Below are 23,758 nucleotides of genomic sequence, written 5' to 3'. Positions count from 1 at the left end.
TTTTTTCTTTTTTTTTTTTAATTAAAGTGTATTGGGGTGACAATGGTTAGTAAAGTTACATAGGTTTCAGATGTACAATTCTGTATTACATCATCTATATGTCACATTGTGTGTTCACCACCAAGAGTCAGTTCTCCTTCCATCACCATATATTTGATGCAGATTCTTGTTTTGTAGATTTTTCTAAGGAACTAAGTTTGGGGTATAAATACATGTGCTTTCAGAGGTTAGCTCATTTGATTCTCAGTACTTCTACTGGACTCTTTCTAGTAATCTCTAGTTATACCTGATACACCAGTGACCTCATTCTTATCTAATAAATCATTATTTAGAAATCCTAAAATTTTCCTCTGCCAATTAGAAACACAAGTACATTTCGTTTTGTGATAGTGATTTTTAAATTTTAAGTTTTTGTCTAAAATTTCCATCATTTTGGAATTTAATATTTATTCTAAAGAAAATTTTATAATATATATCGGAAAGTTCTCTGACTCCTAACTGGGAGTTAGGATCTTAGTAAGAACTCACACACACACCACACTCACGCCACACCCTACTCCCATACCTCCCCCCAACGCACCCCCTCACGCATCACACTCCCCCCCATAACACATCCCATACACACCTGTCATGCAGGGTGTCATGCAGGGTGTCAGGCGGGGTCTCAGCTCCCGCTCCCCACATGAGAACGCAGGACATGGCGAGCCCAAAAAGGAACACCCATGGAGCCATAGATGGGGAGTCAGACCACTGTCTCGCTGGCGGCTGGGTTGGAGACACAGGAAGCAGGAGCCACATGATCCGCAACCCGCCGTCCACTTCTCTGCCAACGAACCAACCCCACTTGCTAACTGCAATCCGCGCTTGCTAGCTCAGCCACCATCCGCTGCTTGTGTAACCACGGCTGTTATATTAGTGGCCAATGGCTCACTGGTTACAGCTGACGGCCAACTAGCCACAGCTGATGGCCATCCGATCACAGTTGATGGCCATTTACTACCCGAGCCAGCACCTTTGCACGTGAGGCCGAGAGCCCGGAAACTGCACTCCTCGCTCTGTCCCCACAACACCCCACATAACACATACCACATACACCACACCCCCACCCCACACATCCCACACACACCATACCCCACACACAGCCTACACAACACACCCTCCCACACCACACCCCAACCCCCTGCCCCCACACACATACCTCACACACCCACACACAGCACACACATAGACAAGAGAACAAGAGACAAGTGCCAGCAGCTACTGACGTCAGAATCCTTGCTTGCAGGTATATATGCAGGTATATATACTCACTTGCTCCAAGTATATATCCACACTGCCTCCCGAGGTTGTGCTGACGGAGGCAACTGCCAGGAATGGATGGACAGGGTGCCAGCTGATGTGGGAAGGAGACCCAGCTGAGTCTGAAGCTTCTATTCGGTGGTCAAAATAGAGGGCCATGATGAAACTCAGGCCTACTCAGGGTTGAAAGCTGCCGGGGAAACCACCAAGTCCCGTGCTTTTGAACAAACCGACTGTGTATAGAATTAGGAAAAGAGAAGCATCACAAATCTATACTCATAAGACATCTGGCAACTTATAAATGCCCCTTCACACCAATGCAGGCAATTTTATGTGGAAGGGATCTCTAACAGGAAAAAACACACACACACACACACACACACACACACACACACACACACACATATATATATATATATATATATATATATATATATATATATATTAGAAGCAAGGGATTGGACCTGCAATGATCTCCGGGTGTGATGGAAAACAGTAAAACTTTCTGATATCAAAACAATAAAGAAAACCCCTGCTGCCTGGACAACGTGTATAAGTGTTGTCTAATCCATTTTTCTTCCAATCATCATAAGGACAATTTATATTTCTATAGCTCTCCTTTAAGCAAAATTTCCAAACAAAAGTAAACTGCTCGACAAAAGAGAAATGTACAGAAGAAACCTAGAACTCAATTTCTGATAAAGCTTGAAAGTCAAGGTTGTCTTCACCTCCGAGTCACGTGGTAAAAGGCAAAGGGATTCCGGGTTCGAGTGTCAAGAAAACAAACCAACAGCAACTGCAGAGAAGTTGAACCATTGGTTACATTTCTTCCTTTTATCCTTTCTTTCTTTCTTGGAAAAGATGTGCAGTGTGCTTTTGCAGGATGGGTAGGATAGTGAATGAAGTGACAGTTTGACTTCTGCCCAATTTATCATACCCTGGAGTCAGTTCGGGGAAGCTATTTGGTGTGGGGTGGTTTGCTATCATTTAAAAGCATTCAACTTCATACCCATTGGGAAGGCTATTATCAGAAAAATAGAAAATAATAACTGTTGGTGAGAATGTGGAGAAATTGGAAGCCTTGTGCATTCCTGGTGGGTGTGCGAAACGGTGCAGCTGCTGTGGAAATGCTGGTTCCTTAAATATTAAACATGGAATTACCATGATTCAGAAATTCCAGTTCTGGGTGGAGACCCAAAGAATTGAAAGTAGGGACTTGAACAGGTATCTGTACACCAATATTCGTAGCAGCATTATTCACAGTAGCCAAAAGATGGAAAACAATCCAAATGTCTACCAACAGATGAACGGATAAACAAAATGTGGTATATTCCTACAATGGATACAACGCAGCCTTAAAAAGGAAGGACATTCTGACACATGCTACAACATGGATGAATCTTGAGGACATTATGCTAAGTGAAATAAGGCAGACACAAACGTATGATGCCATTTATATGAGGTACCTAAAGTCGTCAAATTCATAGAGACAAAAAGTAGATTGATGGTTGCCAGGGCCTCCTGGGAGGGCAGGGGATGTGTTTAATGTACACAGGGTTTCAGTTTGGGAAGATGGAAAAGGTTCTGGCGATGATGGTGGTGATGGTTGGACTACAATGTGAATGTATTTAATGCCACTGAACTCTATTCTTAAAAATGGTTACAATGATACATTTTATATTATGTATATTTAACCACAACAAATTGTGCAAACAAGATTATTCAACACCTGCAAAATTCGATCACTCGATCAGAGTAGGGAATGGACTATGCCGTTTGCTTCTAGCAATGCAGTAGTTCTATCAGAGGAAGACCTGAAGACTGTTTGGATTTAGAGAAGGAAACTCTGTTTAGTGAGAAGCTGGAACACATGCAGGTACAAATGAACAGTCACATTCCAAATGTTTACCTTTTTCTTATGAATATAGCTTAAATATTAAACAAAGGCACAATTTCTGAGGTGGTGCTCTCGCCACCACAAACTGCAGGGCATCTATTCAGGGCTCCTGGTAGAGCAGCCAAGTTCTGGTTGGAGGTGCAGGAGGGTTGGGGGACTGGAGGGAGGGGAAAGGGCAGGATCCAGGGGTTACCTGCACACACCCATTACTTAGGGGACATCTACACTGGTTAGGACTCCGATTTCTTTAAGTCCTAATGCAAACCTTCAAACAAAGCCATTAAACATGAAAACACACCAGATAAACACCTGGCGATTTAATACAGCAAAGGAAATCCTTTGTGTTTGAATGTATTGCCTCCAACCAAGTGTCTCAATTCTGGACTATGGGAAATTTGTACTCACAGTTCACAAGTTTACTTTGTGAAAATATTCCTCTGCAAAATGAATAACTTGCCAATATTGTAATGATGGAGAAAGAATTATAATAGCACTTGAAAAATTTAAATCTGATTTCCTCCCTATTTTTTATTTTAAACATCACTTTGTAATAAGCATGTATGCTAACAGATCTTTACATTACTTTTTTCCTGCCTCGGGCCTTTTTCCCAGAGGCTCTGTCTCCCACAAACCCCTCCTTTGGGTACTCAGGAAGTCTCCTTTCCTCCAGGGAGCTCTCGCATTTGACTTGTAGGTTGTTTGTGCTTCTGCCCAGTGTCCCCATAGAACCCTGTACTTCTCCATGGCTGCATTTAGCCTTTATTGTAAATGTGTGTTTGATCAGCCATCATCCACTCCCTCTAGATTACGTGCTCCACAGTGGGGAACTGCTGGGCATCCCCAGGCCCTTGCACAGAACAGGCCTCCAATAAACGAATCCCTGATGAAGATATTAGCAAGGAAAGCTGTAAAACGTGGGTTACAGGGCAGGGTGAACGAGTACATTTTTATGCAACCTAGGATGTGCATCGTCCCTTTCACCTGCATTTGAACAATTTTCTACAATGTATACGTATTATCTGAGTAATTACAAAAGTTACCAAGGAAACACAAGGAGGAGAGATGGCGAACCATAAAATCATTGCCAATGACATCTATTAATGGCATCAGTTCAGACAACAGGGCACTTCTTTTCCTTAAAACAAACGCAGGGTCTCTAGAACATAAAAGCCTTTGGTAAATGTATAAACTTTGGGGAAAGCAAAAAAGTTCCATTTGTTCTAACCAATTTGCTCTTCTCAGCTACAATCCTCCAACATACGGCCTCCATTACACCAACTTTTGGGAAAGAATCGGTTAAGCTCATGCAACCGAGGGGTTCGTGGTACTAAGGCTAATTTAAGTTGCATTACTGCTTGGAGATGCTGCACGAGGGATCCCGAAGGACTTTGGGGCAACAGGGGCTGAGTGGAGGGGCGTCGGGGGCAGGAACTAGTGGTCACCCTCTAGGCCACAACCCCCAAGCCTCGGGACGTGCGGGGTCAGAGCTGCATCTCGAGGACATGAAGGAAAGCCATCACTAGTTGGGACGGTGTGGCTCCTTTGGGCCGCAGGACAGGCCGCGCAGAAAGTTGGTTTCTTATTCTCTCCCTGTCCCGGGTTACCGGGAGCTCTGCCAGCATCGCCCACCTCCCAATCCGGTCCTCCGCCGGGGCTCACACAGCCACGCGGCCCTACGTCGGACCTGGACTGCACCAGATGTGCCCGTCATCTCGCGCTGACCATTCTGGACGCCGCGCGCGGAACCCCCGAGCCTTGACCTACCCGCGAGGGGCCGCGAGAGAGCGGCCGAGACCGGATTTCCGGACGAAAATAAGCTGGGAGGGCACGGGATGGGGTCCCGCTCGCCTAGTCGTCGCCCTCTTCCTGGCCCCCCCTCCCCCCCACCCCCCGATCCCAGCCCCTTCCCGTTCCCGCCCCGTCGTCGCCCTCCTCCCGGGCCCCCACCTCCAGCACCACCCGAGGACCTTCCCGGCCCCGCCTAGTCATCGTACTTCTCGGGGCTCCCCGCCCACCCCCCGACGATTCACCCACCTCCGACCCCTCACCCCCCGCCCCCAGCCGCGCTCGCCCCAGACCGCTAGTACCTTCGCGGGGCCGCAGCGCCGCCTCGCGTTGCCAGGACAACGGCTGCTCGCGGAACACGAAAACAGCCGAAGATGCGCGACGCGGATGCCGAGCCCGCCCGAAACTCCCCGAGAGGCCGGAAAGAGTCGAAGAAGATCGGGAGCGTCCGTGCCGCGCGGAGGGCAAGATTTCTCTGCTGATCCCCGCCAGCCTCGAGCTCCGCGGTCCTGCGGGGCAGCTTCCCCCGCAGCGTAGCGATGGTCAAGAATCAACAACGCCAGCTCGAAAAGAGGGGCTAAGAGGCCAAATGATTTATAAAGTCACTTACCGTCCTGCGCAGAGAAGGGAAGCTGGTGCAATTCTTCTAGGGGTGATGGCGATGCAAAGCCTGTTGGGACCCGTTCCCATAGTTATACCTTTCCAACCGCGTTGATTCGTCAGCAAGTGGAGGAAAGCAGCAGAGACTGTGGTGGAGAAACGGAACATCATTTTATTTAAGAATCTCTCTTCTCTGACTCATCTTATTGCTCCATCTTCTGGACTCCAGGCTGGTTCTATGCTCTGCTTGTCTGCTCGTAAGGAGCAGGAGTTGGTTCAAGAGTATTTCAGAGAAAAAGCAATTCAATTGATTCAACATACTTCTTTGACGTTATTGGGTAATTTATGACATGCATATGCGTTCAACGCTTTGGGCGCCATATGGATGCTTTTGATGACAAAAATGGCAGCCACTGGTACGCGCTCATCCCATTAGGCAATGGGATGGGTTGGGGAACCTGATTTCTTGGCGGCTGACTGTATCCAAAAGGCACTAGCAACGTGCGCTCTGACCTTACGATCAGCGCGGTTAAACTAACTTTGAAATTAACTTTGAAAAACAAAGCAAATGTCATCTTACAAAGTTACTCTAGCAAAAGGTAGCAAAAAGGTCCACATGATTAAATGAAAAAAAAACAAAAGGAAAATGTAGATACTACTGGATGAGACGGAATAGGGGCCGGCATACAAGTAAGATTCTATTGTTAAAAACACCCTTTTCATAAACCCTAGAGTTTTTTATTGAATAAATTTGACATGTAACATTGCGTAAATGTAGGGTATACGGCGTGTTCTACATATTGTAATATAATTGCTCATATACATTACTAATTGTAGTACAATATTGTCTATATTCATTATACTGGTCATTAGATCGCTATGGCTTATTTTACTATTTCATACAAGTTTGTATCCTTAAACACCTTCACTCTTATTCCCTCCCCATAAACACAAGAATTTAAGACACTCCTTGACCTCCCTAACGAAGAAAAAGGGCTTAAATGCTCAGCACCACCCACTACGCGAAATAGCTTCAAAAGCACACGCTAAATAAAGGGTGTGTTTATCTGCCTCAGTTGCACTCTTACACCTTTTCTTTCGCGCCAGATTCAAGATTCGGAGCTGAGGCGGCGTTTTCTTCTCACGCATCCGTCAACACGGCCCCAGCCAATCATAGCCCTGGCGCTGATTTTATTGGCCGTCGATCCACCAATCCAGAGAGACGTACCAGCCCGCAAGGACGCTAGGCGGTGTCACAACATTACCCGCGTCGCAGTCCCTCCTCCCGCCCCCGCCCAACGTCCGTGCGTGCAAGCGCGCTAGCTCGCTGTTGGCCAATGGGAGCGCCTCTAGAGGGTGCGCCCGCTGAAAACTTTGAGCGTGCTCGTCCCCGCGCTTGTCGCCCCTCCCCGGTCCGCCGCCCGGGCCCCGCCCCGCGCACCACCTCTGCGGTCTCCGCCGGCCGCCGTAGCCGGAACTGCTGTTGAGCGCGGCGGGCCGGGTCTGCGGGAGGCTGCGCGGCTGCAGCACCGGCGCCGGCAGCCCAGTCAGTCGCACCCCGGCCGCGGAGGGAACGTGCCGGGGCTACGACTGTTGCTCGGCGACTGTATCCGAGGCGGGAGTACCACATCGGAGTCGCGGCCTCGCTGCAGCCAGAGCTCGGGTCCCGGGGCTGCCCAGCCCGGCCGGATCTGCGGGCGCCCGGGAGGCCCCCGGGGGGGGTCCGGGAAGCCAGGCTGCTGCGAGGCATTGATGAAAAAGGTGACCGGAGGCTGGGACTGGGAAGGGATGGGCCTCATCGCCCGGCTGTCACGGCAAGGCCGGGCTCCCAGCTGAAGCAGGGCTGCGGGGGAGCGGCCTGCATCCTTGCGGCGGTGGTTACGCACGCGGTGCTTTGTCGGAGCGATTCGGGGGAGCCGGGACCGAGAAGTGTTGCGTGGACAGCGCGCTTTGTGTGCAGCCAGAAATCGGCTCGAGAGGAAGGTGTTCCTTTTCCTTTTCCCGAAACGTGACCAGACGGTGTGGAGCCGGGATTGGGCTTGAGGGGATTCCACCTCGGCACGATCAGGAAGTGATGATGTTGGAGGTTTTCGGTAAAAGGTTTTCATCCCCGTGTTTTCCTTTTCCCTTAGGGGGAAACTCTGGAATGTGTTGGTGTCCTTTTAATTGTGAAAACCCACGCCCTTCTGCGATCAGTTTAAGTGTCTTCCAGTCTTGCAATCGGGCAAGCTTATTCCGTTGTGGCTGCTGTGTGCTCTGCCTGGGCCCAGGGGTGACTGGGGGTCGCTTCGGGATGCCAGGCCCCTGGAAGTAGGCTTTTCCACATGATACCCCGGAGCAAGGCCTTTTGAGATATTTTCCGGTATCTTCAGTGGAAATGGACAGGTTGGGCCATGAATAGCGAGAAGGGCTGTGCAATGAAGTTCTGTACGTTTGAATATTTGCCTCGCATCGTTCTATTCTTGTGACAGTCTTTTTTAAAACTAGCATGAATTCAAATGATGTGTCAGCTCCCTTACCACAGATGGAAATTGTACAGATCATTTTGTGACAGGATCCGTCAGAGCAGGAGTAGGTATTGATTGCTATGAGTTTTTACTGGATTCCCAATCTTTCTATGGGAGGCCCTGGTACCTGTTGCTGTGTTTTGTTGTCCGCCTTGACGGCTTGTTCTGGTTTTCCTTTTCAACGGAAAAGGTCATGGTCCTTCGCCGTTGTGTTGAGCTTGTCAAACACACTTCGGGCGTAGCAGCAACACCTGTTGAGGACGCTCTTTCTTGCTGCATCGCTTGCACACGTTCTTCTGGGCTTTACCCTGATAGATAAGGGCCTGATTTGCTTTATTTTTTGAGTTGGTCTGCTTCCTGGGGTGCAAACGTCTAAAGAGTCATCGCTTTTTGGTGTCGTGACGTTTCACAGGACAGTGAGTGCCAAAGTTAATGCAAGCATTGCATTAATGGTTACCAAGAGTTTTAACGCAATTCTCTCCGACCCAGTCTTGCATCGGGACCTGGACGTAGCTGTGCTGCCCCTTTCAGGGTTGGCCCCAACCTGTTCCATGCAACAGGCTCCTTTGTTGCAAAAAAACATTTTTCTTTCCTAAATCCCCGTAGCAGCACAACATCTCCCACCCTGGGAAGCAAGATTCCCAGAAACCCCAAGCTTATTATTCTTTATGTCTGTTTAAAAATAAGCAGGCGGACAGGCAGCCGCGGGCTACTATGGAGCTCCCTGTGCACGCAGGACACTCGGCGCCTCTCCCCTGCGGGGGTGGATCCGAGCCCCGAGACCCCGTTCAGGGGCCAACTTTGGGGGCCGCCGTGCGGGGCAGGTGCGCGGGCCCGGAGCCCCGCGCGTTCGGAGGGGTGGGGAGGGGTGGGGTCGGGGGGCGCGGGCGCCGAGGCCCGGCCGGCCCAGGCAGCGCGGGGAGCGAGGCCAGCGCGCAGGCTGCTCGCCGCGCAGGCCATGAGCCGCGGCCCCTCCGGGTAGGTGGCTCTGGGCCGCGACGCCGGGACCCTAGGACCCCGGAACCCGAACCTGGAACCTCAGACTCGGATCCCTCCCGACCCCGCCGGGCTGGGGCGCCGCGCGGGCAGGGCCGTCCGGGCGCGGCCACCGAGCTGCCGCCCGCCGTCCCGGCGCCGCTGTGTCCTGGGCCACGGGGTCCGGCCGGGGGTGCGGGCAGGGGTTCGGGGTCCGGGACGGCGGGCTCGGCCGGGCGGCGGCGGGCGGGCCGCGGGAGGACCTGGAACAAACAACGGCGGCCATGTTGAGAGGGAGGCGGGCGGCTAAACTTCGCGGCGGCTCCGGGCCGCGCCGGCCTCACCGGGGCCCCTCTCCTCTCCCGCAGGATGACAGTGAAGTTGGGAGACGGCGGCGGCGGGGAGGAAGGGCTCAAGAGGCTGGGCAAGAGGGCAGCCGATGAGGACGCACTGGAGGGAGAGGGGGCCGGCGGCGGGGACGCGGCGGAGGACAGCGGTGGCACAAAGAGGGACGGCAAAACCCCCCGGGGCGGTGGCGGCGGCCCCTCGGCCCCCGCGGGCGGCCCGCAGGCCCCATCCCCACCGCCCGCCTGCCCCCAGGACCAGCACCACTTCCTCCGGTCCAGCGTGAGGCCGCAGAGCAAGAGGCTCAGGAAGGACTCGTCCTGCGCCGGGGGGAGCAGCAGCGCTGGCAGCTCCGGGCCCCGCGGAAAAGGTACGGGGGACCCCAGCCCCTTCCAGGGTGTGCAGTCTGCTCGCCTCCTGGCCTCCACCCCAGCTCCTGATCCCGCTCTCGCATGTGTCCAGCATTCACTTGGGGTCGCATTCTGGAGGGGACGTGCCCCCTTTCTCCTCCAAAGTGGCTGTTTCTTTCTATTTTTAAACTCTGCTAAGAGGCTTTAAGTATCCTTTCTTTGGGCAGGTACAATAGATTCCTGAAGGTTCGGTTTTTTTTAATCTCAAAGGATCATTGATGATTTATATGGTAGGCTATTTTACACAGCAGACAATAGTTTAGAAATGGAGAGAAAAAATACCTGTGGTCTCTCTTTGCCAGACGATGGAAATACAACAAAGGAATGGGCTTTTGAAACTCCTTTGGGGGGAAGATTGATAAGAAACTTAAAATGATCCCAGGATCTGACTGGAGCTCATCACCCTCTGCTTCAAGTATTCTAGGCTCAAAAGTATCAAGGGCATTAAGACGTGGTCCTTTGAGTTTCAGTGCCATGGAAAGGATTTCCCCTACGGTAGTGAAAACATTTGTGGCCTGATATAAATAAGCAACAGTCTTCGGTGTTTGTGAGGTATTCGGAAATGATTGAGACTATTACAGCTTTACTAGGGTCCCTACCAAAAATAAGAAAACCACGTGTCAGTTTTGTTACTGCTGTGCTGGTTCTCCATTGTTTTCTTCTTTCATCTGTTTCTGTTTCAACATTCTGCTTTTCCTTCATTGTACAAGTGAATTACTCTTAATATCCTTTTTGTTTCAGGACAAGTTTGCAACACTTTCGTAGATATAGCAAATATTAATATCATGTCAATTTCTAGTGAGTTTTGCATAACAAAAGCTTTCACGTAGCTCCTTGGGAAATGGTCATTTAAATTTATTAGATGGTCCTGATAGTTTTAAAAAGGAAATACTTCAGAAGCTAACAGAACCTATTCTGGAGATCTGTGCCAAATGTGTGTGTACCATTAAACTTGCTGTTTCTGCCTCATTCTCAACGGAGGAGGGCTGGCCTCTGAAATCATGGCCGTACTCATTTTTTGGTAAAGCATTTCGACGTAAGTATTCTTACTTAAAGATGTAAGTATAGGTAATTTAGTATATTTCAGAAACTAAAACTTGCCTCATATGAGTGTATTTTGGATGTGATCATTGATCAATTAGGAAAATACCAATTTGTTTTACCGGCTTCGTTTGTTTTGTGAAAAATAGTTTTCCATTCCTAGTTACAGGTGTGTCTGTCATGTGTAAGCTCCTGAGTGCCTTTGAGGCGTTGTGACTTCAGAGGCCCTGGATCTGGAGTCCAGTTAGAGATCCCGGCCTCCACCCTGGCCCTTTCACCTCCGTATACTGCTTGACCTCTTGAATCTGCTTTTTCATCAGAGAGGCGTCCTCACCTGTGAAATGGGCAACAGCAGTGACACTCCACTCTCTGGAGGTGTGGTTGCTAAGAGGAGACGAGGTGCTGGTGCAAAAGCACTCTGTAAAAGGCTACCTGTATTTGAGATGCTAAATCTCAAGTGGTCAGTTATAGTTTTGGCAGTCAGGTGATGACGGTATGTATGCTTTCATTTGCGTGGTTGAATGTGGCTTGCTTAGATGGAAAAGGTTCCCTGGATCAGCCTCGTGTCAGATCTTTGGTACTTCCTTCCTTGGTTCCTGTCCCCAGTGTGTGGCTTAGAGCAGATATTGACTTTCCATTAGTAAAATGGAAATTTGTGAGAATTTGTGCTCCTTGTGACTTATGCATTTTCCTATTATAGCAAGCAAATATATACTTTTTTATTTTATTGTACCATCTGTATTTATTTTTTCTAGAATCTGCTTTACCTTAGGGAAAAACACTGACAGTGATACTGCAGGATTGCACCACTAGAAAGAACACAGATCTTGACTGCAAGGCAGCATTAGCTGTCTGAAAACAGGTACCCGTGAGTTTTACAACACATTCAAAGGGAAAAAAAATCCGAAATGATGGATGTGTATATATGTGTGTACATATATTCATGCATATGCGTGTTTCCCCATATACATGTATGTACATGCACATGTATACATGTAGACATATGTGTATGTGTACGTATACATACATTTTTGTAATTTTTGGTATGTTCCTGATTTAAGATTTCAAATGGAACAGAAGGGTATATGTAAAATAAAAATGCTTTCTGCTTGCCCCTCACTCCAGCACCCCACTTCCTAGAGGGGCAAGCAAGCAAATATTTAAGTAAATGATAAAGCCAAACCTTAGTGGTGGCTTTTTGGAGAGGAGTGGGAGGTGTGTCTCCTTTGCTCTACAGAAAAGGGCAGCGTGTGGCCTTTAGCTTCTCTTGACTGTGCTCTGCGCTTTGGCTACCAGGAGCCTTTGGAAGCTCTTCTGCGCGCCCAGAACATCCCCCTCCTTATGCCTCAGGGCAACGCTGAGCTCCTCGATGAACAGCCAGAGAGAAGGTCAGGTTGTGACAGCATGCCCGAAACCTTTGAAAACATTCTTAGAAGAGCATTTGTCTTGCTGACCGGAATCTCCATCCGGGGTAGTGAGACACAGATCAGTAAGAAAATGAACAGTCCAGCGGGTACTTGAGTTCCTTCCTCGTTCATAACGTGGAGGAGATGCCCTAAGAACTTAACTGTCGTTTATATCTATTAGCCTGTGGTAACATTGGTTTCATTACACATTATTTCGCTTCAAATTGCAGAACCTATCAAAGATGTTAAGTGAGGACTTCCGGTATTAGCATTTTGAGTTTTTCTCTTCAAAACATTATCATTTCCTTATGCCTAAGGAATAATCGCAGTCCAGTCCTGGGAGGCTCCTTAGGTTGGTCACTTACTGCTTTTGCAGTTTTAGTGTCAACAAGTGTGAGAACCTTCAGCGAGTTGGAAGGAGAAGACTGGAGAAAGGGACGTCCTCCTGGTTTTGCTTCTCCACACAACTGTGTTTGTTTCCCTCTGGAACAACAGACTCTTGTCAAGTCAAAGAAAACTATTTTTTTCCTAGTACAATTCCGAATTCTTTCTGAATGAATAAAGGGAAAGTGGTTAAGATTTAGTACCTATGTGTCAGACAGCTTGCATCTCTGTTACTTTACTTTTAAAGAGGTGCAGAAACTGGAGTTTGTTGTTTAAATAATGTGCTTGGCCTACACAGAAGGTGAGCTGCAGAGGAGATGCCAGTAAGACGTGCTTGATGCCAAAACACCCATTCCTGTGGCCCGGCCATGCTTCCCAGAGTGGCCCAAGGATGCATTTGAGACCGAACCCCAGAATTCACAGATCCGTGAGAACACAGGCCAGGGGACAGAGCCCCGATGTCTTTCCGTGTTTGGTAGTTCGTGATGTGGGTGATGCTGGGCAAACTAGTGTATCTCGATTTCTTTTAAATGGGCATAATACCAGCGCAGTAAACACCACAGTAAGACTTTGCTGGCTGGTGTTTAATGGGCTCCCAGTGCTTGCCTTCCGGGTCTACAGGTTGAGTCTGAGCAGGTGGCCGGGAAGGGGAGGCCCTCTGGGGAGGTAGCGGGTACAGGTTCTAGGAACACCCCCAAGCTGCTACCCTGTCAGGACAGGTGGGGTGCCTGAGGTGGTACAGTCAGATCGTCCATTTTTATTGTCATGTCCCCCCTGCACCCCCGACTGGTTTCACTGCGCTTGCGCTTAGCATCAGTAAATCACTGCACAGAACGTAACATGGTGCAGAATCTGTGGGTTGCCTGTAGCTCCTAGTTCTTAAAAGGCGTCTTATGAAATATCTCACTCTAATTCGGTCAACCTTTGGGAGACTGGAACCATATGGGAAGGAAGTTCAGCCCAGCAGCCAGGAGACCTGTCTTCTCCCCCCAGAGCTGCCAGGTGGCTGGTTCAGCTGGGGGGCAAAGGCAAAGTCACTCAACGTGCCCAGACCTGAGGTTCCTTGCTTTCATAAATGGTCTGGTGAGATAGTGGCTGAAGCTGTGCTCACCTTAACACTCAGCGGGTGTACAGAATGGACTTGGGTCCTGTGTGTTCTTAAGAGAGGGTTCTGGAAGGTCAGTTGCCTCCCATCAGGATAGTTCTATATCTGGTGGGCTCTGCTTAGTCTTGTCTCAGCACCAGTCGCCCGTGTTTGCGCTCTGCCCTCCGGGGTTGGAGCTCTGGTGCCTGGGGTGGCCCCACCTCTCACCTGTACCGCCATTGCTCTCACTGTCCCGTCATCAGGCACGGGCCAGGCCCCGAGTGGCTGCTTGGAGTGCGGTCGTGCATACTTTGAAGTCTCTGCCCTCCATACTCCGGGGAAGGGGGAAACATCAGATCACTGTGGCCGGAGCACCATGGTTCTTCTGCCCGGTCCGATCCAGTACGTGATGTTTAATAAAGTCAAGTGCAATGACGCCTGCATGGAGCCACGGTGGCCGCCTAGGTAGGCATGTCAAGCTCTGCTGAAAACCTTCAGACCTCGTTGGGAGAAGAGGAGGAGGAAGGGGAGACATTCCTTCAACTCTGTCCAGCACACCCCGTGTGATGGCTGCACACAGTAACCCCGACACGTGGTCCTGTTACGTGACATAAAACCCCTGTGCACAGTAGGTCAGGAGACCTGTGGCCCAGGCCACCTCAAAGACAGGTCACGATGGAGCTGTGCAGGACAGGAAAATACCTGTAAACCACAGGTTCTTGGTAAATTGTTAAGTTCAGAGTTGTCCAAATTGCATATGCATCACGTGAAAGATGCGGACAGACAGTATAGATGAGTAAACAAGGTCGTGTTTGAATATTGGTTTGAAGACAGAGTTAAATTTCCTTTCGCCTTTTAATGTCAAAAAAACTAATACCTCAGGGACTTTTAGTTTCAAAATGGACGTCATTTCTGTGGCATCTGGCAGTCTGTGGAGTTATCTTTTGCCAACCAAGTGTACTTTAGGATTTTCTTTTCACGTTGTACCATTGTGTCTCACTTTGGATTATGTGAAGATGTAAAGATAACAGAGGAATGATTTCCAGTTGCAGAGTCACAAATGTAAAATCCGTTTTGTTGTAGACAGTGGTGTGTAGAAACATTTTATCACATTATGTAACTGCAATGTTCTTAGCCGTGGAGAACAATGTGAGATGCCAAAAAAAGAAGACATCCCCACGTGCTTGTGCTTGGGGTGAGATACCAAGAATCACCTACGGAAGACCATTAGAAAATCTTCACGTTCTTCGATGTAGAGGGCGTACGGTTTAATAGGAACAGTGGGGTTTCAGTTAAATTTTTCTGAAATATTTGTGGGAGGAAGGGGAAGGGTCTTGGAGAGAGGCCAGCCCTGGTCCTTAAGGATGCCCGGCCTTGCGGGGTGCCAAGGAGTAGATATGCTGTGGGGGACACGTCCCGGGACCACCAGCGTCCAGGTCACCTTCAGATCACGGAGGCCGGGGACCCTGCCCTGGGGTCCGGATGTCCTGGTTGGACCACCTGCACAGGCTACAGAGACCGACTGCGCAGCGAGCAGCCAGGACGGGTCCTTATTGAACACCTGCGTGTGGAGTCCAGCGGCTTCCGAAGGCAGATGGAGCAGCCCTGTGTGTGAGTGATGACAGGAGTGGCCCAGGGGGCAGTGTTGGGATTCACCTGTTGAGGTGACACTCTTACTGGAGATTGGCCGGCACACCTCCTCTGTGTGGCGTTGGTGGAGAGGGTGTCCCCGTGGTTACGTCTGGGTTCTGAAAGCAAACCTGGCCGTTTCAGCATCTGACATGGATGGCATGTGTTTTGAGAGGCACAGAAGCAGCACCCTATGGGAGACCTTGGCACTTTGTCTCCAGTCTCTACCGTGGCATTTTGTGACCTGAGGTGTACGTGTGGGGATGGGGCAGTCGGCCTCTGAAAGGCCCCTGCCCTCATACTGTGGACTCGGGTGACGAGGACGCGTTCCTGGCCAAGGGCGGGAGGCGGGCATCCCTGGAGACACTTGCATTGGCTGAACTTGAACCATCTTTCTAGCTGAGAATGGACAAAGAGGGGAGGCTTGCGTGTCCTCTCGTCCCAAGGCATTATCAAATGCCTCGGGTGTGGTTGGTCTTGTGTCATTCTTGAGATTTTAATGTTCCTGACTCTTGGAAGGAAGTTCACCAAACTCCAGAGGAAGGCTCAGGACAAGGGGTCGTTGTCTGACATGACAGATCGTCGTGACATCTTGTGTCAAATTAAGTCACACAGTTTTGTTTGCAGAGGTGAGCATCCTCCAAACTTCTCACTCCTGCCACTTACTTACCGTGTGGCTTTGGGCAAGTCATTGCACCTTTCAGCTTCCTTATCTGCCACAGACTGAAGGACCAACCTTGAGGTCAAGTTCCCATTATCATAAAACCCTCTGATTCCCGTAACTCTGCATAATACAAATATAGAAGCAGCTGCAACTCCGGCAGCAGCCACCGTGGTGCTGTGAGGCCCCAGAAGAAAACACCCAGCTTTGGAATGAGAGGCCTGGTGACCTTGGGGCTTTCATGCTTTAGAACCTCAGTTTCCCCATTTCCAAAATGTGGATAAAAACTGCACACCGTGAGGATAGAAAGGAGCAGAGTGTTTGCTGTGCCTACAGGTGCTGTGGAAGTCCACGTTCCGTCACCGCTGGGCAGTTGGGGACAAGCAGCTCCACCTGAGTTTCACCTTCCCAGGTGAAAGATGGGGATAATTTCCTGCTCTTCGGGCCGTGTGAGGGGGCATGGGTGACGGCCCTCCAGGCCAGGGCAGAGGTGTGTAGTGAGGAGGCAGACAGCCTAGCTTGTGGAGGTGGAATGGACAGACGGGTTGTAGGGAAGGCAGATGGAGGGCACGTGGCTGCGTCCCTCTGGTGCCAGCTCTGGGGAGGGGGCTGCGTCTGGTGTTGGCTGTTTGGATTGACGAGGCAGTAAAGATTGTGTTACTTGGTGTTGCAGAGCTGGCCTGGGAAAGTGGTAGCAGAAATGGGAACGGGGAGAAGCCCAGTGGTATCTGGGCTGCTGGAGGGTTGTAGCACTGAGTGGGTTGAGAGGGAAGCGTGGGTTCTGTTTTGGAGGCACTGGGCCCTGGGGACAGAGACGGGCGAGGGTCAGAGTGAGCACAGCAGAGTCCCCTGCTCTGTTCCATTGGTGCCCAAGCTTTCATTGAGCATCTGCTGTGTGTGAGGCCTGGTGCCAGCCTTGGGCACGGGAAAGTAAGGCACTGTTCTGGCTTTCAAAGAGCTCATTGTGGGGGGTGCTACTTCTGTAGCTCACTCCTTCATGCTTCGAGGATACTGACTTCTCATCATAGAGACTCTTGCTAACCCTCTTTGTGGCCTCAGGCATGTAGCCGCAGATGGAGGGTTGACGGACCCGCTGCTTTTTGCTGGGCTCCTCGCACTCACGCCCACCCCTGGAGAAAGCCCCCATGCCCACCCTGTCTCGTTCAAGTTGTCTTCTCTTTCCACTTCTTGCCTCTCTACCTCTGTTCTCTTTGCTTGCTTCTCTCTCTTCCTCTTTGGCAATTACCGTTTTCTCCTGAAGTTTTCCGCCCTGATGGTACCCTCTTCCGGGTGGGCACTGTCGTGTTCTCCGAGCACTTGATCCCGCTTCTTGTCTTTTACACTTGAGCTGGAGTCCTGGACTGAGCCGGAGGTCAAGCAATGAAACCTCACCTCACCTGAAATGTTGGGAATGGACCAGATGCCATGTTCTCTTTCTACTGAGAAGCTCCGCGATTCTAAAGTACTTTACTTTTGAAAGGCATTCAAGGTCTAGAATGATGGGCAGCAAATGTTAGAAAAGGTGACGTGGAGGCGATTTGCTTTTTTTTTTTGAACATTCTATTGCTTTATTTTCTCTACTGAGAATGTATCATTTTGGAACCATCAGAAGGAAAGGCTCCGCGTCTCTGCAGCTCACCTCTGGCTGCTCTGAGGCCTGGTTTGCTGCCTCCTGCATCTCCACAGAGCCGCTTTGGCTCTCGTACATTCTTTCAGTGTTTTGCTTTATCCTGTGCGCTACCCCTGAGGTCCTTCCCAGCTCCTAAGTGCTTCTACTCTGTTTTCCTTCACCATTCATTCTCTCTGTGTTAGGTCACCAGTGCGGCGAATTGGTGAAATCTCACAAAAGCTAGCAAAATACCTGCATTACCGAATTTTCAAAAGTGACACGTCTGTTACTTTCAAGTACACCTAACACCAGCGTGGGCCGGCAAAGGTAAACCTGAGCCGTGACCATAGGGATGGTTAGCAAGTTGCTGTTTGGGGAAACGAGTTTAGTGACTGTTTCACCAGAAGCTGAACATGATTCTGAAATCCTTTGTCGTGGGTGGTGTGGAGGTGGACAGGCAGCCCTTCCTGGAACGACGACACGTGAGGAATTAGAGGCTTCAATTCAAATCAGCCAGAACTTCCTGTATTTATGTGTGGTGTTTTTGTTTGTTTGTTTGTTTGTTTGTTTTTTCATAAATTTTATTGGGGAATATTGGGGAACAGTGTGTTTCTCCAGGGCCCATCAGCTCCAAGTTGTCGTCCTTCAATCTAGTTGTGGAGGGCGCAGCTCAGTTCCAAGTCCAGTTGCCGTTTTCAATCTTTAGTTGCAGGGGGCGCAGCCGACCATCCCATGTGGGAATTGAACCGGCAACCTTGTTGTTGAGAGCTCGCGCTCTAACCAACTGAGCCATTCGGCTGCCCCTCTGGAAGCTCAGTGGCAGCTCATTGTCTTCAGTCTAGTTGTGGAGGGCACAGCTCACTGGTGCCATGTGGGAATCGAACCGGCAACCCTGTCGTTAAGAGCGCAAGCTCTAACCAACTGAGCCGCCCGGCCACCCCATTACATGTGGTGTTTTAAATGGCATCCCAAGCTGGTCTTCGGTTCTAGCAAAAGCATCTCAGACCTGCTAGAAATGGAATGAAACTGATTATCCCTGGAAATGTGCTCTGAAGTTGCCATGCCTATTGAAAACATCGTGGAAAGTGCCAGGTTCATTAACTAGGTCACGTTTTAGGTTTGGTTTGGTGAGGAACGGACAAAGTCAAATCATGTGTCCAGTGCTTCCCTAGCTCACTCTGTAGTACAGACACCTGGATTATGTTTCTGTTGCACGTGTGTGTGGGATGGGAAGGGGCACCTGGAAAGCAGGCTGGGACGTAGAAGGCTTTAAGCTAGATTGTCTTTTGTCCTGTAACAGTGTATTTAGAACTGTGAATGTCAGACCTTCAAATACAGCGCTGGCTGTGGCACTTTCTGTGATGGTAGAAATGTTCAGTGCTGTCCAGCACGGTAGCCGCTAAGCATACGTGGACATTGACAACTAGAAATGTGGTCAGTGTGACCGAGGAACTGAGTTTTTGTTTTATTTAATTGTAATTAATCAATCTTGAAATTGAAATAGCTTCATATGGATAGTGGCTAATTGGCCAGTACAGCGCTGATAAACCAGCAATTCCTGGTACCCGCTCATGTCACCTTAGGAAGTCAGCCCATTGCTAAACCTTTCCACACAAAAGAATCAAACCATTCCATGTAGCTGAGTAATTTTGTCAGTGTGTATGAAAACACATTCTGCTTTCTGATCGCTGGCTGATGGGATTAACTGTTTTCAGATACTCCCTGTTCTGATGTAGTAACAGTCCATCGGACGTGCTTTGAAAGGTGTAACGGGAGGGTGACGGCCTCCCCCCGCGCCCAGGCAGCCCCTGCACCAATGTCTTGTGTTTCCAGGGATGGTCCTTACAAGCACATTTGGATGAACAGACTTTCAATTTATTTTTCATTTCTTGTATTTCTAATGTTTTTTTGTGAAACTCCCCGTCTCTCATTCCTCCTTTGGAGGCAGACCCCCCGTTGCAGGAATGACGGACACGTGGCCCCAGTGTGCACGTGGCTGCCCAGGGACGGCCGAACAGATTGACCAGGAAGTGGATCTCCACGGAAAAGCTCTCGATTACCTCATTAGAAAAGCATCTTAGTAATCTGCATTTATTCGGCTTTGCTTTTTAAAGTACTTTTATTTTTTTGATCTTTATTTTTACCCTCATTGTTCAGCGTTTCAAGATTTCTTCCCATTGGATGGTTCTGCGGTTCCATGGAAAGAGAATGCTGGTTATCACAGGGACACGCTGGGAGTCCCTGTGGCCTCTGAGAGGAAGGAAGGAACTAGATGGGTGGGAGGGCTGGGTTAGGTCATAAAAATGTTTTATCTGTGACCTTTAACTCTCGTTTATTGCCTCCATTGTCCTAGGAGTGCCAAGTTCTTGGTCCATGGCAGGGCATGGAAGCCCCATGTTGCACTTGACCGCACTTTCCCCTTCAGCGTGGCTTTTAAGGGCTTATCTGGAGATTAGGGACCGACGCTGAGGTTGTCGGGTCACTCTCAGAGCACCTGAGTTTACCGGTGGAAATTGATCAAGAAAGAGGAGTTTTAAGACTTTTTAAAGATTCTTAGGCATCAAATGATTCATATTCCGAAGTATTGATTCTCTCTAAAAGAAGGCAGTGTTTTTACACCCATTTTAATGTTTTCTTGAATTTGAAATTTCAATTTGTTTATTTGGAGAGATAAGCGTGGTTTTTTTTTTTCCAGCCGAAACCTCATTTGAAAACGACACTGTGAAGTGTAGTGTGCGGTTTTAGCTTGCAGGGCAAGGACATGTGTGCCTCCATCATGGGTATTATTGGTGCCCTTTAATTGATTCCACGGAAATGCTCTTTCTTCTTTACCCACTGTGAAAACATTTGAAAGAGTCGTGAGGTCCGGTCAGGCTGATGCCCTGACCGGCCAGCCCTGCCAGGCACACAGTAGGTCCCAGGTGCCGTCCCGCTATAGCCTCAGGGATTGAGGAGTGTGGCGTGGGCCCTCGGGGGGGACCTCAGGCAGTGGCGCCTTCCTGAGCCTCACCAGCTTCTGGAACAGATCACTGTATAGTTCTTTCTTTCAAAGGAGCCGATGGTGGCGGATCATCGTCCGGAAATGGGTCTGGGGTGGCGCCTGCTGCCCCTGCAGGGGGCTCGCGCTCCTCCTCCCGGAACTTAGGGTCTTCTGGCGCTGAGAAGGAAGAAGGTAAAAAGGTCCGGCGGCAGTGGGAGTCGTGGAGCACGGAGGACAAGAACACTTTCTTTGAGGGTCTGTACGAGGTGAGTGACAGGAGCCGGAAAAGGCAGCTCCAACCCTTCGCCTTCTATCACTTGTATTTCTCTTTCCGTCTCCCTTTGCCTTTCCTCCCCCCAGGACTCCTAGATCTACTAGGTTAGCAGTTTCAGTGGGGAGCCCCTCACGTGGCTGTGGCAGGTGTGGGCCAAGGGCCAAGGTCACCCTCTGATCATGGCCTTTCATGACCTCATTGTGACTTTAAAAGCGGTTACTAGTGAGGTTGCTGTTGTGTATGCTGCTTTTCCTTGCTCAGATTGTACCTGTTGTCTCTTAAAATTTGTTGACTGAAGCGTGATACCCTTGCAGCTGAGTGGGCCGGTCGGGAGGGGGTGTCCCTTGAGGGGGAGGGCCAAGGGGACACTTGCCACATCAGTCAGAGCAGCCAGCTCAGTCCTGAGAGATGTTGCAGCTGACCTGGGACAGACTAGAAAGTCCTAAAAATAGAGAGAAGCAGATCCTTGATCCTACAGCCCAAAGAAATGGCCGTGCTCCCTGCCAGCCATTTTCACTTCCGTGTTTTGTTATTTCCCATCTTTGTAATTATAGTGAACATACTGTTTTTAAAATTGTCAGATACATTTTTGATGGTGTTTCATAGATCTTTTGCTCGGTATTTTTTTCATGCCTAGAAATATTCTACTCCAGGTGTAGGCAAACCCGTGGCCTACATGCTTGCTCCCTGTTTTTGTAAATAAAGTTTTATTGGAACACAGCCGTGCCCATTCACTCGTATATTGTCTCTGGCGGATTTTGACTGCAGTGGTAGAGTTGGGCAGTTATGACAGATACTGAGTGGCTGCGACATCTGAGTGTTTACCCTTTGGCCAAGACTTGCTCCATTTAACCATTCTTGTGTTGTTGAGTGTCGTGGTTCCTTCCAGATTCTGTTATAGATAACAGTGCAGGGAACATGTTTGGGCACATTCCGTATTTTGGACTCCATCTTTGGGGTATAGTGAGTGTCTGAAGTAAGTTGCTCAGTCATTGAACCTTATTCTTTTAATAGTGAAGGAATTAGAGTGATAGAAACGTCTGGCGACACCTGCGAAACAAGCTCGTAAAAGAAGGAGACTTTGGAGTGGAAACTACTCTGAAGTGCTCAGAGAGAGACCAGAAAAGGGGGCTCCGAAGGGGAGGCAGGGAACTAGAAGTCAGCGCCTATTCTGAATGCTCCTGTGGCTGGTTTTCTCCCTTCCTGGGGCTGATGGTTCGTCCTGCCCGTCCCGGGGAGAGGAGCCCCACATGTCGGTGTCGTTTGACTCAGTCGTCCAAGGAGAAGGCAGTGTGTGCAGGAGGCTTGTTCCAGTGGGTGCAGAGCCCTTCAGATAAATTTATATGTGTTCTTTTTCTTCCCTTTGGCAGTTTTAAAGTATAGGTTATAGATCCACATTGCCTTCTTTAAGCTTTTTGTTAAGCATAGAAGACTTGTGATTCCTGGAATGTTCTTGAAATAGCAACCATTGAAGGTTCTAACCTGAGACAATTAGTGTTTTCGTGTGGCCCTTCCTTCTAGGGGACAATGTGGGCTCTGGAGGGGGTCTGGCTGCTAAAAGCAACGGGAGATGTGTTGTCTATTAAAAGTAGGCGGAGAAGAATTCCCATGAATGAATGATCTGCCCTTACCTTTCTTCAGGTGGGTTAGTTCATTCCTTTCTTGTTGGCTAGCCTTCTTGTTCTAATTTTTCTATCATGTGGGTGTTTCTTTTTTTTAAAAAAAGATTTTATTGGGGAAGGGGAACAGGACTTCATTGGGAACAGTGTGTACTTCCAGGACTTTTTCCAAGTCAAGTTGTTGTCCTTTCAATCTTAGTTGTGGAGGGCGCAGCTCAGCTCCAGGTCCAGTTGCCGTTGCTAGTTGCAGGGGGCAGAGCCCACCATCCCTTGCGGGAGTTGAGGAATCGAACCGGCAATTTTGTGGTTGAGAGTCCACTGGCCCATGTGGGAATCGAACCGGCAACCTTCGGCATTAGGAGCACGGAGCTCCAACCACCTGAGCCACCAGGGCAGCCCCTGTAGGTGTTGCTTTTGAGGTTCAACTGAACCTCTTGATTAATAATAATAAATAATTGGTTATTCTCATCACTTAATGCTTTCCACTTTCCACTATTGTTACCACGTACCCCAAATAGTGTGAGAGTACGTGTGTTAGTGTATTTGTGTGTGTCTGAGAGAGAGAGAGAGAGAGAGAGAGAGAGGGAGAGGAGAACGAACAAGCGCATGCTTTATGTGTGTTGCTTTGTGTGTCTCACCAAAACTTGGCGGGACTCTTGTGGGGTCATGATAATGGCTGATCACCTGGGGCGTATATGACCGTGAACGTTTTGAACTGAGGTGTGGGCAGCGGCCTCTGCTCTGTGAGTGTGGCTGCTGCAGGTTTGTCCAGGTCATCCCTGTCTGTTGAGGCACACAGTCTGACTTAGGCTTCAAGTGACAGAGACCCAGCTCAGAGCAGCGGAAAGGGTCAAGGGGATTGAGTGGCTCTCGTGACCGAGGGGTAGGGAAGGGCTGGCTCAAGCCGACACATCGGGAGTGACATTTCTGTGCTCTTTCTCTCCTGTTTCAGACACTCCCCTGAGGCCAGAGTCCCACCCCCACCCCATTCCAGTTAGGACCGGTCTGCACAGGACACAGATTGTGGGGGTCCATCCCAGATTCCTCCCTATGACCAGGGGCGTAGGTTGTGGCCCTCATGACGGGGGCTGGGGGGTCATCAGGGCAAATGCCTCACCCAAGTTATCCTTGACAACCTCTTACTCCATTTCAATGGCGGTTCTTCACAGAGCCTGTTGCTAACTTTTCATTTTCCCTTCTGTCTGTCTGTCTGTCTGTCTGTCTGTCTGTATTTGCTTCTGCCATGCAATTCT

The 23,758-nt window shown here is 49.6% G+C and overlaps 2 protein-coding genes and 1 long non-coding RNA gene across 8 annotated transcripts in view; 1 reads left to right on the top strand and 2 right to left on the bottom strand.

Annotated features, from left to right (window-relative positions):
- Positions 1-5,422, bottom strand: part of IFT140 (intraflagellar transport 140) — an 87,853-nt gene extending 82,431 nt beyond the window's left edge. The window contains exons 1-2 of one of the 2 annotated variants that reach the window (XM_019713165.3): positions 5,284-5,422; positions 1,312-1,532 (exon numbers count right to left, since the gene is read on the bottom strand). In XM_019713165.3, the coding sequence (XP_019568724.3) occupies positions 1,312-1,458 (147 nt within the window). In that variant the 5' untranslated portion in view covers positions 1,459-1,532; positions 5,284-5,422. Of the gene's footprint in view, positions 1-1,311; positions 1,533-4,960; positions 5,074-5,283 lie in introns of those variants that run through there. The other variant, XM_019713166.3, reaches the window with a different exon arrangement.
- A 1-nt stretch (position 5,423) lies between these two features.
- On the bottom strand, positions 5,424-6,695 carry LOC148756857 (uncharacterized). Its single transcript, XR_016022618.1, has 3 exons — positions 6,557-6,695; positions 5,680-5,727; positions 5,424-5,558 (listed from the first exon to the last, which is right to left on the bottom strand). It is a non-coding gene; the product is annotated as an uncharacterized LOC148756857 (long non-coding RNA).
- A 397-nt stretch (positions 6,696-7,092) lies between these two features.
- Positions 7,093-23,758, top strand: part of CRAMP1 (cramped chromatin regulator 1) — a 59,316-nt gene continuing 42,650 nt past the window's right edge. For 3 of the 5 annotated variants that reach the window (XM_088801354.1, XM_088801355.1, XM_088801353.1), the window contains exons 1-3: positions 8,788-8,912; positions 9,432-9,778; positions 20,685-20,878. In XM_088801354.1, coding sequence (XP_088657480.1) covers positions 8,803-8,912; positions 9,432-9,778; positions 20,685-20,878 — 651 coding nt within the window. In that variant the 5' untranslated portion in view covers positions 8,788-8,802. Of the gene's footprint in view, positions 7,343-8,787; positions 8,913-8,971; positions 9,067-9,431; positions 9,779-20,684; positions 20,879-23,758 lie in introns of those variants that run through there. The other 2 variants (XM_019713172.3, XM_074322980.2) reach the window with 2 other exon arrangements.

This window comes from Rhinolophus sinicus, chromosome 10 (genome assembly GCF_057876585.1).
Source record: "Rhinolophus sinicus isolate RSI-liver-muscle chromosome 10, RSI-T2T, whole genome shotgun sequence".
In the NCBI taxonomy this organism is placed as follows: domain Eukaryota; kingdom Metazoa; phylum Chordata; class Mammalia; order Chiroptera; family Rhinolophidae; genus Rhinolophus; species Rhinolophus sinicus.
The sequence above is the reverse complement of the archived record's forward strand: the minus strand, read 5'-3'. Positions and strand labels throughout refer to the sequence as shown.